This window comes from Chiloscyllium plagiosum, unplaced genomic scaffold (genome assembly GCF_004010195.1).
Source record: "Chiloscyllium plagiosum isolate BGI_BamShark_2017 unplaced genomic scaffold, ASM401019v2 scaf_64, whole genome shotgun sequence".
Taxonomy (NCBI): domain Eukaryota; kingdom Metazoa; phylum Chordata; class Chondrichthyes; order Orectolobiformes; family Hemiscylliidae; genus Chiloscyllium; species Chiloscyllium plagiosum.
The window spans coordinates 3,194-17,057 of NW_025215325.1; the positions used below are offsets into that span (position 1 = coordinate 3,194).

At 47.4% G+C, this 13,864-nt stretch overlaps 1 protein-coding gene across 1 annotated transcript in view; it reads right to left on the bottom strand.

Moving 5' to 3' along the window:
- Window positions 1-339: 339 nt before the first annotated feature.
- Window positions 340-13,864, bottom strand: part of LOC122548283 (PH and SEC7 domain-containing protein-like) — a 68,592-nt gene continuing 55,067 nt past the window's right edge. The window contains exons 8-11 of the mRNA XM_043686811.1: window positions 9,319-9,404; window positions 7,435-7,564; window positions 5,012-5,144; window positions 340-1,729 (exon numbers count right to left, since the gene is read on the bottom strand). Coding sequence (XP_043542746.1) covers window positions 1,520-1,729; window positions 5,012-5,144; window positions 7,435-7,564; window positions 9,319-9,404 — 559 coding nt within the window. The 3' untranslated portion in view covers window positions 340-1,519. The remainder of the gene's footprint in view (window positions 1,730-5,011; window positions 5,145-7,434; window positions 7,565-9,318; window positions 9,405-13,864) is intronic.

The following is a 13,864-nucleotide window of genomic DNA, read 5'->3' on the forward strand; positions in this document are numbered from 1 at the left end:
GCACTCCCTCAGCACTGACCCTCCGACAGTGCAGCACTCCCTCTGCACTGACCCTCCGACAGTGCAGCACTCCCTCTGCACTGACCCTCCGACAGTGCAGCACTCCCTCTGCACTGACCCTCCGACAGTGCAGCACTCCCTCAGCACTGACCCTCCGACAGTGCAGCACTCCCTCAGCACTGACCCTCCGACAGTGCAGCACTCCCTCTGCACTGACCCTCCGACAGTGCAGCACTCCCTCTGCACTGACCCTCTGACAGAGCAGCGCTCCCTCAGCACTGACCCACCGACAGTGCAGCACTGTCTCAGTATTGACCCTCCGACAGTGCAGCACTCCTCCATTGACTCTCTGCAAGTGTGAACCTCCCTCAGCACAGCACTGACTGCATTGTCCTGTAGTTTATATTCAATATTCTGGAAGGGACCTTGATCCCGTAATCTCAGAGCTGCACATAGCAGACGCGTGAAGCCTCCTTCCATTTCCAGACAGTGCCCATCGTGGGGTTATTCCATCTTATTTTCAGAATTGGAGTGAGGAATAACTAATTAATGTGATTTTGAAAGAATCTACAAATAGACCAATTAAACAACATTGTTATGTAGGAAACTGGGACTTTATCCAATTTTTGTAAACTGAAAACTAATTGGCCTTGCTTTCGGTTGGAGCTGGAGGTGAAGAGAAGGTAACACTGCCCTCCAGTGTTAACACCAAGCAATCACATCACAAGCTCAATAGATTGCACATGCTTTCATGCTCCAAGAAAATAAAAATCTTTGTATTTATATTGTGCCTTTCACAGCTTCAGGTCATCCTAAAATGATTTACACCCATTAATATACTTTAGACGTGCTCCACAGGACAATACATTTGCTCACAGAAAGGTCTCACCACCAGAATTGACAAACACCTACAAGTTATACAGTGACTCCATTGTTTTTGTGAAATGATAAATTGGACAATAGGCTAAGTAATGATTGACGATGTTGGTTGAGGTATAAATATTGGCTAGGAAGTTAAAGATTGCAGTTTTATAAGATGGTTATGTTTGTCTGGTCTCTCTCAGATAAAATGGAGTAGTGACAAGTCATGTGATTTGCAATGTCTTCTGTCCAACATGGAGCCTGAGTGGTTGAGTTACCATGGAAACCAGAGACCCAGAAAATGCCTACTAAAATTAAGATTGTTTCTTTACATCTGAACGCAAGAAGAGAGACAACTATTCTTGTCCGTCCTAAACTTTCAATCTCCCAAACAAATTGGAAAGCTTTAACAGGAAGACAGACAGAGAGGGACAATGGCTATAGCAGCAAGGGTGGTCAGAGCTGAGGAGATACCGCAGACAGTTACCAGACAAAACACAACAATGAGGACTCTCTCTGATCAAACTAATTCATCCTGTGGCAGACAAAGACGTGTCCTGGTGTGCCCAGGAGCTGGAATCACACAAATGGACTGACTGCTGGTCACTGGTTCTGAACACTGAGTGAAACTCCTGTAATAGTCACTCCAGACACGACACTAGGAAAGACAGTGAATGAACCCTTCGGGAGTTACTGAGCTTTGTTTCTTACAAAGACTAATTCTGTTGAAAGCACACTGTAATGAGTTTGCACGTGGTGTGGGGTTCTCAGTCACATTTAACGCAAACAGGAGAAAATGAGGACTGCAGATTCTAGGGATCAGAGTTGAGAGCGTGTTGCTGGAAAAGCACAGCAGGTCAGGCAGCATCTGAGGAGCAGGAGAATCAACATTTCAGGCATAAGCCCTTCATCAGGAATGATGCACATTCATAACGAATAACTGTTTTGTTTTTGTAGAGTATGAGGTGCCATCAAACAATGTCTAGTCAATTTTGCTGTATGTCTATTTTTTACAGTAAAACGGCTTAAGGTTTGAACCCTTGTTGGATAATTTTTTAAGCTAATTCAGCACTGACCCTCACACAGTGCAGAACTCCCTCATTACTGACCCTCCGATAGTGCGGCATTCCCTTAGTATTGACCCTCGAACAGTGAGGCACTCCCTCGGTACTGATCCTCCCATAGTGCAGCATTCCCTCATTAGAGACCCTCCGATAGTGCTGCATTCCCTCAGTACTGACCCTCCGACAGGGCGGCACTCCCTCAGTACTGACCTTCTGACAGTGCAGCTCTCCCTCAGCACTCACCCTCCGACATGCGGCACTCCCTCAGCACAGACCCTCCGACATGCAGCACTCCCTCAGCACTGACCCTCTGACAGTGCAGCACTCCATCAACACTGACACTCCAACAGTGCGGCACTCCCTCAGTACTGACCCTCCGAGAGTGCAGCAATCTCTCAGTACTGACCCTCCGACAGGGTGGCACTCCCTCAGAACTGACCTTCTGACAGTGCGGCTCTCCCTCAGCACTCACCCTCCGACATGCGGCACTCCCTCAGCACACACCCTCCGACATGCAGCACTCCCTCAGCACTGACCCTATGACAGTGCAGCACTCCCTCAACACTGACACTCCAACAGTCCGGCACTCCCTCAGTACTGACCCTCTGACAGTCAGCACTGACCCTCCGACAGTGCGGCACTCCCTCAGCACTGACCCTTCAACAGTGCGGCACTCCCCCAGTATTGACCACCGATAGTACTACACTCCCTCTGCACTGACCCTCTGACAGTGCGGCACTCCCTCAGCACTGACTGTCCCACAGTGCGGCCCTCCCTCAGCACTGACCCTCCAACAGTGCAGCACTCCCTCAGCACTGACCCTCCGACAGTGCGTCATTCCCTCAGCACTGACCTTCTCACAGTGCAGCACTCCCTGAGCACTGACCCTCCGACAGTGTGGCACTCCCTCAGGACTGACCCTCCGACGTCCGTCAATCCCTCAATACTGGCCCTCCAACAGTGCGCCACTCCCTCAGCACTAATCCTCTGACAGTGCGGCACTCCCTCAGTACTGACCTTCTGACAGTGCGGCACTCCCTCAGCACTGACCCTCCGACAGTGCGGCACTCCCTCAGTACTGACCCTCTGACAGTGCGGCACTCCCTCAGTACTGACCTTCTGACAGTGCGGCTCTCCCTCAGCACTGACCCTCCGACAGTGCGGCACTCCCTCAGTACTGATCCTCCAACTGTGCAGCACTCCCTCAGCACTGACCCTCTAACAGTGCGGCACCCCCTCAGCACTGACCCTCTAACAGTGCAGGGCTCCTTCATTACTGACCCTCCAACAGTGCGGCACTCCCTCAGTATTGACCCTCCGACAGTGCGGCACCCACTCAGTACTGACCCTCCAACTGTGCAGCACTCCCTCAGCACTGACCCTCTGATAGTGCGGCACTCCCTTAGCACTGACTCTCTGACAGCGCAGCACTCCCTCAGCACTGACCCTGTGACAGTGTGGCACTCCATCAGCACTGACCCTCTGACAGTGCGGCACCCCCTCAGCACTGACCCTCTAACAGTGCAGGGCTCCTTCTTTACTGACCCTCCAACAGTGCAGCACTCCCTCAGCACTGACCCTCTGACAGTGTGGCACTCCCTCAGCACTGACCCTCTGACAGCGCAGCACTCCCTCAGCACTGACCCTCCGACAGTGCTGCACTCCCTCAGCACTGACTCTCTGACAGCGCAGCACTCCCTCAGCACTGACCCTCTGACAGCGCAGCACTCCCTCAGCACTGACCCTCTGACAGTGTGGGGCTCCCTCAGCATTAACCCTCTGACAGTGCGGCACCACCTCAGCACTGACCCTCTAACAGTGCAGGGTTCCTTCTTTACTGACCCCCCAACTGTGCAGCACTCCCTCAGCACTGACCCTCTGACAGTGTGGCACTCCCTCAGCACTGACCCTCTGACAGCGCAGCACTCCCTCAGCACTGACCCTCCGACAGTGCAGCACTCCCTCAGCACTGACCCTCTGACAGCGCAGCACTCCCTCAGCACTGACCCTCCGACAGTGCTGCACTCCCTCAGCACTGACCCTCCGACAGTGCAGCATCCCCTCAGCATTGACCCTCTGATAGTGTGGCGCTCCCTCAGCACTGACCATCTGACAGTGCAGCACTCCCTCAGTACTGACCTCCGACAGTGCAGCACTCCCTCAGCACTGACCCTTCGACAGTGCGGCAGTCCCTTAGCACTGACCCTCTGACAGTGTGGCGCTCCCTCAGCACTAACCCTCCGACAGTGTGGCACTCCTTCAGCACTGACCCTCCAACAGTGCAGCACTCCCTCAGTATTGACCTGACAGTGTGGCACTCCCTCAGCACTGACCCACTGACAGTGTGACTCCCTCACAGTACTGACCTTCTGAAGGTGCTGTTCCATTTCTGGCCTATTGCTAATTTATATTGCTCCATCTTCAATGACTGTGCCTCAGCCCTGAGGTCTGGAATTTGCTCACTGAAGCTGTCTATCTCTCTCATTCCCGTTAAGATGCTCCTTTATTTACTAACATTTTGATCAGCTGCTCCAATTGTGGTAAAAAATTGTCCACTAACATTCCTCTGAAGCACTTTAAAACCTGGACCTTTTCCTACTTTAAAGCTGCCATCTAATGGCATGTTAGCAGGATCACAGTGACTTAGTGGATAACAGTGCTGCCTTAGAGCAGCATGGACCCCAGTTTGATTTCAACATTAGGTGACCGTGTGGAATTTGCACATTCTCCTTGTGTCTGTGTGGGTTTGTTCTGGGTGCTCCGGTTTCCTTCCACAGTCTGAAGATGTGCAGGTTAGGTGGATTAGCCATGGGAAATTGGGAAGAGGGCTCTGGGCGAGATGGTCTTCAGTGGGTCAGTACTGGCTTGATGGGCCGTATGGTCTTTCCACACTGTTGGGATCATTTGAACTGCAATTTGGTGTTGCTCTTCTGTTAAGTTTCCAAAGGCACAGAGTTTAAATGGAGACCACAAAGTTAAATTAAACAATGCACAGTCGATCCCTGTTAATTCAAATGCACTAATCTACCTGCAGCAAGATTGAATCTTTACACATTCTTTATTGAATAATGTCCGTCAGCACTGACCTTATGGCAATCTCCTCCTGGTATCAATTCCTGGATACACACCATTGGTCCCTCAGGCTTGTTGGTCCCACCCACAATGTTCAAGCCAAGATTTGTCACTTTGGGAATAGAGATCAGCTGAATTGGAGAGTTCCTGAATGAAAAGGGGGAATCAGAACAGACATCAAACTCTCTGCTGGTAATCAGATCCTCTTGAGGCTCAGGAATGTTACTGTGGAAGCCATTCAGCCCATTGTGCCTGCACTCACTCACCAAACCAGCAATTCACTTTGTGACATTCTCCCACTTCTCCATGCAAACCTGCACACTGTTCCTGAATATAGGTTTGCTCACTGAGCTGGAAGGTTCATCTCCAGACGTTTCATCACCCTACTTGGTAAGATCTTCAATGGGCCTCTGTACGAAGCACTGCTGAAAATTCCTGCTTTCTATTTATATGTTTGGGGTTCTTTGGGTTGGTGATGTCACTACCTGTTCTTTTTTTGAGGGGCTGTTGGATGGGGTCTAACTCGATGTGTTTGTTGATAGAGTTCCAGTTGGAATGCCATGCTTCTAGGAATTTCCATGCGTGTCTTTGTTTGGGTTGTCCTAGGATGGATGTGTTGTCCCAGTCGAAGTGGTGTCCTTCCTTATCTGTATGTAAGGATACTAATGAGAGAGGGTCATGTCGTTTTGTGGCTAGTTGATGTTCATGTATCCTGGTGGCTAGTTTTCTGCCTGTTTGTCCAATATAGTGTTTGTTACAGTTCTTGCACGGTATTTTGTAAATGACATTAGTTTTGCTTGTTGTCTGAAAAGGGTCTTTCAAGTTTATTAGCTGCTGTTTTAGTGTGTCGGTGGGTTTGTGGGCTACCATGATGCCAAGAAGTCTGAGGAGTCTGGCAGTCATTGCCGAGATGTCTTTGATGTAGGGGAGAGTGCTGCAGTGTGTGTTGGCTCATTGAAATAATGTTCTGATGCAGCTTTGTTTGTGGGTGTTGGGGTGATTACTTCTGTAGTTCAATTATTGGTCCTTATGTGTTAGTTTTCTGTAGACGCTGGTTTGAAGTTCCCCATTGGCTGTTCGCTCTACTATGACATCTAGGAATGGCAGTTTGTTGTTGTTTTCCTCCTCTTTAGTGAATTTTATGCCAGTAAGGGTATTATCGATGGTCTTGAAGGTTTCACAAAATTCACAAACCAAGAACCCCCCTCAGACCCATTGGACAAACAGGCAGAAAACTAGCCACCAGGATACATGAACACCAACTAGCCACAAAATGACATGACCCTCTCTGACTAGTATCCTCACGTACAGATAAGAAAGGACACCACTTCAACTGGGACAACACATCCATCCTAGGACAAGACAAACAGAGACATGCATGAGAATTCCTAGAAGCACGGCATTCCAACCAGGACTCTATCAACAAACACATCGAGTTAGATGCCATCTACCACCCTCAGAAAAATAACAGGAAGTGACTTCATCACAGGAAATGACATCACCAACCCAAAGAAACCCAAACATATTAATAGAAAGCAGGGATCATGTACACTGCTTCGCCTGAGGCCTACTGAAGATGTTACCTAGTAGGGTGACGAAACGTCTGGAAATGAACCTTCCAGTTCAGCGAGCAAACCTACATCCAGAACCTCAACCTGAGCTACAAATCTTCTCAAAACATTGTTCCTCTTCAGATAACGTGCAATTTCTTTTTGAAAGCCTCAATTGAATCTGCCTCACCGCAATGTCATTCTGAACCTTAACCAATTAATGTGAAAACGTTTCTCTTACATTGTTTTTCTTAATTCTTTCAGTTAGCTCAGTTGGCTGGATGGCTGGTCTGAGATAGAGAGTGACGTCACTAGCATGGGTTCAATTCCTGAGGTAGTAGCCAAGGTTATTGTGAAGGCTTCCACCTTCTCGGCTTTGCCCTTACCTGAGGCATGGTGACCCTAAGGATAAACTACCACCAGTCTCCTCATTCTAATGAGGAAGCAGCCCTAAAGTCCGGTAAGACTATGGCGACACAAAAACAACAACTGGACTAATAATGCAGAGAGAACTATTCCAAAGAACTGAAGAGAACACTGGTGACAAACCCTCTTGAGTATTGTGTACAGTTTCAGTCTTAATCCTTCAGGAGAGATAAGACTTTCATTGGAAGCAGTTTGGAAAAGGGTTGATTTCTGGGATGAAGGCATTGTCCTGTGAGCTAGTGGATCAGGAAGATCAGGTCAGCAATACTTTTCCATATTATCAATTGAGTCAACTCCTCGGTCAGACAGCACAGTTCACTGCTGGGTGCTAATAGGGAACAGCATGTGACAGAGAGGGTGAGACAGGAAAACTGACCCCCAAGGGCCAGACCATCAGACACTTTACAGGGGATAAGAGCCCCAGTAGCTGAGACCCTGCTGGGTGCTGAGGAGATGATTACCTTCTGGTTGGTGCTGCTGTGTTTGTAGTAACAATCCCACTGTTGCTAGCCACAATATCGTTCGGGCTTAAGAGCTGTGGACTCGGGCAGCTGCATAAGGATGTTGATGACGTGCTCTCGAGGTGTTTACCTGAGTACGACAATGAGAACATCATTGAAGGCTTTCTGTTTTGAACATTTGCGTTTTCCGCTTTGGTCTTCATTGTGCACGTGACCTCAGCCTCACCAATTCTTCTCCTTATTTTCAAATCCCTAGAAGACGCACTATACACTCTGCTTGCAAAATCAGAACTACAGAATTGTTGTAGTGATGGAGAAGGCCATTCATCCCATCATGTCTGCACTAGCTCTCGGAACTGTTTATAACTTTGTTCCTTTTCCCTTTAACCCTGCACAACTCCTTCACCTCTGACTCCCAATCTACGCACACTCTCCTGATCTATCCAATATTATCTATCCCATTAACCATTAGCAGTGAAACCTCAGCATCATATCCTGCACTCTGAATCCCCCTTCCGGAATCAGAGAATCATGGAGTCATAGAGTCCATGGAGACAGGCCCTTTGGCCCAACTGGTCCATGCAGACCAAACCGTCCATCCACACTAGCCCCACTGCCCTGCACTTGGCCCATACCCTTCTAATCCTTCCCTATCCATGTATTTGTCCAAATGCCCTTTAAATGTTGTTAATGTACCCACCTCAACCACTTCTGCTGGCAGCTCATTCCATATGCGTACCACCCTCTGTGTAAAAAAAGTTGTCCCTCAGCTTCCTTTCTCCTTTTCTTCCCATCTCAACACCTGTCACCCTGATCCTCTCCATTTCCTGCTCAGAAAGCCTTTGATCTATTCTGAAGCCCCTTGCAGTTGGCAGTATGAAGGCATTTGTCAGACGGCCCAGGTCCCAGTGACACCTGTCCTACAGGCGTGTCACAACATGTCTGAGCAGGTTGATTAAAAACAGTGATAACACAAATATAAACCTCAGCTGTTATCTAAGAAGAGAGTTTGCAAAGTCACCCAGGGTTGCTCACTCACTCTTCATGATGGTCCAACTCAGGACAGCAAAAACATGGCAACAACATATCAATGAACCAGGTACTTTCACAATTCATAACATTACCCATTTTACTCTCGTACAGCCTGCGCAGTTGCAAACTGGCCAGAACAGGCAGTAATGCTGCACATTTCCTCACTTATCTGAAATGTGCGGTCACACTTTGTGTTGCTCCCTAACAGTCAGTCAATCTCCATATGTACTATCACAGTGATCCATAACAGTCAGTGTTTACAATGCACATCCCAAATAGCCTCCTGTTCCTGACTGTATTACTATTAATCTAGAACAATATCTGCTTCCACAAAGCACTGCACTGATCCAGAACAGGCATTATATTGCATGGCACAGGCACACATCCAGAAGATCAGAAATATACTGGAAGAAACTAGTGATATAAATCTTCAAGGCAGTCTCTTTTTGACAATGCAGCCTATATTTATAGATTGAAAATCCTCTTTGTCTTAAGTAGCTAGACAGCACAGAAGGATAATCTGAAAGATTCAATTAATATCTGGTACTGTAGGAGCGGTGATTTGTTTTTATTCACTTGTGGGAACTGGGCAGCACTGGCCAGCATTTGTTGCCAGTCCATGGTTGCCGTTGGGAAGGTGGGGGTGAGCTACCATCTTGAACCGCTGTAGTCCGTGTGCTGTGGGTCGATCCACAATGCCCTTGGGGAGGGAATTCCAGGATTTTGACCCAGTGACAGTGAAGAAGCGGCAATATATTTCCTGACGTACAAATAGAAGGCAGATCCAGAGGAGTTTCAATCGGTGACGCTATATGTTCCCTCAGTCAGAGCCTTTGAGCCTGTGATTCTCACCAGCAGCATGGGGAGTAGGTGAGCTGCGGGCTGATCCAGCATCACTGTGACAATCGTACTTCTCCATCAGTTCCGCAAATTCTTTCCTGAAAGGACAAGGCAACAATTAGAAAGGAAAGTATTTGTTTTGCCGTCCACAAAACCCCTCACCCCCAGCCCCAACGCCACAGCATCTCAAACAGGCCCAGAAATCTGAAGGCCTTCTCATTTGGCTTCCAATCTGAGAGGATAGAGCAGGACGCCTTATCACTGGTTAACAACCCTGCTCTGAACTGGCCCCATGAAACTTGCTCTGGTATTTGCCTCAACAGCTAATCGCTTCTAACGAAAGCTCACTCACTCGAAATGTTGACTGTCTTTCTCTCTGCAGTCGCTGAGTGTTTATTCCTAGCAATTGTGTTTTGATTATACTCAGTTTTCGTGAGTCCAGGCCATGAACAATGTCAGGCAGATCCTCCATACAGGCAGGCATCACAAGATCCTGACGTCAGACTATGTGATAATGGGACAGCAACATGGAGTAGGAACCCTGACTGAATCTTCCTCTCCTTAGCCCAAGCACGTTGCTGAAGCCCAGGCTCCAATCTGGCCGAGACCAGGGATTGGCTCTTCTGGTTGAGTAAAAGGTAAAGGCAAAATCGCCATAGTCCCAGAGGACCAGAGAGGTGACTGGTGGTGGGTTAACCTGATGGTCACCATGTCTCAGGCGAGGGGAAAGGTTTGGAAGATAGGACTTTCGTGGTAATCTCAGCCAGTATGACCATTAGACCATAAGATATAACAGCAGATGTCAGCCACTCAGTCCCTCAAATCTGTTCTACCATTTGATCATGGTTGATACATTTCTCAACCCTATTCTCCTGCCTCCTCTCATTAACCTTTGAACCCCTTACCAATAAGAACCGATTAATCTCTGTCTTGAATACACTGAATGACTTGGCCTCTGAGTTCATAGATTAGCCACCCTCTGGCTGAAGAAATTCTTCCTCATTTAGAATGTGTATCCAACTGTGGGTGATGAACATGCTTATCTACTTCTGTTCAGAGTCGAGAACGTGGTGCTGGAAAAGCACAGCAGGTCAGGCAGCATCCAAGGAGCAGGAGAATCAACGTTTTGGGCAAAAGCCTTTCAACATTTCCTTGGATGCTGCCTGACCTGCTGTGGTTTTCAAGCACCACACTCCCAACTTGATCTCCAGCATCTGCAGTCCTCACTTTCTCCTACTTCTGTTTGGAGTCCACATGGTTACCTCTCAGTACACAGCCTCTCCATTGGCATGTCCTCAACAGTGTCTTCTCAGGGCAATAGATGGAAACCGTGCCCTTCACTGCGACAGGTGAAGGCATCAAAGGAACTCTGAGGAAGTTTGGGTCCAGGCAGAACCACAATTCACTCGGGAATGTACACTGACACTTGAGCCCGACTAACCCCAAGGTCATCACAAAAATTAAAGATTTAATCAAATTACTCCAAGTCTTCCTGTTTACCTGTCAGATTGTCAGAAAATACTGACCAGGCTTTTGTATCTAACAAGAAACTCCCATTTATTACAAGAAATCATTTCTAATGAAAGGAAAACAAGATATGAAGTATTAACTTACAACGCTGCTTGCTTCAGTTTTACTGCCCATCTAAACTGCTGCACATACATGGACACAGACACAGCCAAACAGACAAATAAACAAACACAGGAGTTATGGGAGGAGGAAAAGATATTAGAGTCATAGAGATCTATAGCACAGAAAAAGGCCCTTTGGCCCATCAAGTCTGCACTGGCCAAAAACAATGACCTGATTATCCTAATCCTGATGTCTTGCACTTGGTCTCTCGCCTTGTATGTTTTGGCATCATTACTGCCCATCTAAATACTCCATAAATATCAGGAGGGTTTCTGCCTTTACCAGCCTTATAGGCAGTGAGTTCCAGATTCCCATCACCCTCTGAGACAGTATGTTTTCCTCACATCACCTTGGAACCTTCTGTCCCATTCCTTAAATCTCTGCCCCCTGCTGATCCCACTGTCAAGGGGAAATGTTTCTCCCTGTCTATCCTATCTATGCCCCATTAGGTTTTATACATCTCAGTCCCCTCTGCTCTAAGGAAAACAACCCCAGTCTGTCCAACTGCTCTTCATCACTGACACTCTCCAGTCCAGGCAACATCCTGGTAGACTTCCTTGGCACTATCTCCAGTGCCATACTGGGGAAACACAATTCCATTGCATCAGTCCAGAGGATTTGATGAAGGCCCACTGATCTCCGAACTCCTTATTTGCTCTCCAGAGGGTTGGTGTGGACTCAATGGGCCAAATGGCCTGCTTCCAAACTCTAGGAATTCTATGATTTTATAAACCTCTATAAGGGGCTATGGCGAACATTGCCAGTAGTTACATGGTGGTCATGAGGCTTTTTAAAAAAATTCAGCCTCTTATCAAATTCAGATTTCACAATCTACCAGAATGACATTTGAACCCATGCCTCCAGAGCATTGTTGGGGCTCTGGATTACTATCGAGTGACATTACCGTGACAGAACTACCACATTGTCCAAACGATCATGGCTATCATTGTCACCATTACTGTGAGTAGCTTTAAACTCTGGATACTTTCATTAAGTTTAAATTTCATCAGCTACCGGGATGAGATTTGAACCCAGGTCCCAAGGAGATTAGCCCTGGGAATTTGGCAATTTCTAGTTGAGTGACATTACCACTTACAAAGAAGGAAATGCAATTTGCTGTGGATATGGGATAAGATGTAGGCCAAAGGGCTAGATTTCCTTCCCTGAAGGATATTCAGTGAACCAGATAGGTATTAACAACAAAGTGTTTAGTGACCTGGTCAACATTAGACTAGCTTTAAATTCCAAATGCTTTTAAAATCAAATGTCACCATCTGTTACAGCGGGATTTGAACCCACATTTTATTTAAATTTGCTCACAGGGTGCTGCTGACTGGGCCAGCATTTATTGCCCATCCCTGACTGCCCAGGGGAGAGCTAAGAGTCAACCACATTGCTGTTGGTCCAGAGTCACATTTAAGTCAGACCAGGTAAGGATGGCAGATACATTCTCTAAAGGACATTAGTAAACCAGATGTTTTTTTTCCCCATGATAATCTATGTGATCATCATAAGACACCTAATTCGGGTTCTTTTATTCAGTCATCTCAGCTCCAGGACATCTCTGCAGGAGTCCCTCAGGGGAGTGTCCTAGGCCTAACCATTTTCAGCTGCTTCATCAATGACCTTCCCTTCATCATCAGGTCAGAAGTGGGGATATTCGCGGATGATTGCACAATGTTCAGCACCGTTCGCCACTCCACAGATACTGAAACAGTCTGTATTCAAATGCAACAAGATATGGACAATATCCAGCCTCGGGCTGACAGATGTCAAGTAAGATTCAAACCATGCAAATGCCAGGCAATGACCATCTCCACTAAGAGACAATCTAACCACTGCCCCTTGACATTTAATGGTGTTGTCATCACTGAATCTGCCAATATCAACATTCTGGTGGGTTACCATTGACCAGAAACTCAACTGGACTCATCACAACACAGTAGCTACACGAGCAGATTAGAGGCAAGGAATACTGCGGTGAATAGCTCACCTCCTGAATCCTCAAAGTCTGTCCACCATCGCCTCATCTTCAACCCCAGGGCATCAATGTGGACTTCAACAGTTTCCTCATTTCCCCTTTCCCCACCTCACCCCAGTTCCAAACTTCCAGCTCAGCACTGTCCCCATGACTTGTCCTACCTGTCTATCCTCTTTTCCACCTATCTACTCCACCCTCCTCCCTGACCTATCACCTTCATCCCCTCCCCCAATCAACTATTATACTCTATGCTACTTTCCCATATGTTAAGTCCCACATAGGAGGTTAGTGAGCAAAATTAGGGCGCATGGTATTGGGGGCAAAGTACTAACTTGGATTGAAAGTTGGTTGGCTGACAGGAAACAAAGAGTAGTGATAAAGGCTCCATTTCAGAATGGCAGGTAGTGACCAGTGGGGTACCGCAGGGATCAGTGCTGGGACCGCAGCTTTTTACAATATATATTAATGATATAGAAGATGGTATTAGTAATAACATTAGCAAATTTGCTGATGATACAAAGCTGGGTGGCAGGGTGAAATGTGAAGAGGATGGTAGGAGATTACAGGGTGATCTGGACAGGTTAGGTGAGTGGTCAGATGCATGGCAGATGCAGTTTAATGTGGATAAATGTATGGTTATCCACTTTGGTGGCAAGAACACGAAGGCAGATTACTACCTCAATGGAATCAATTTAGATAAAGGGGCAGTACAAAGAGATCTGGATGTTCTTGTACACCAGTCAATGAAGGCAAGCATACAGGTATAGCAGGTAGTGAAGAAGGCTAATAGCATGCTGGCCTCCATAACAAGAGGGATTGAGTATAGAAGCAAAGAGGATCTTCTGCAGCTGTACAGGGCCCTGGTGAGACCACACCTGGAGTACTGTGTGCAGCTCTGGTCTCCAAATTTGAGGAAAGACATTCTGGCTATTGAGGAAGTGCAGC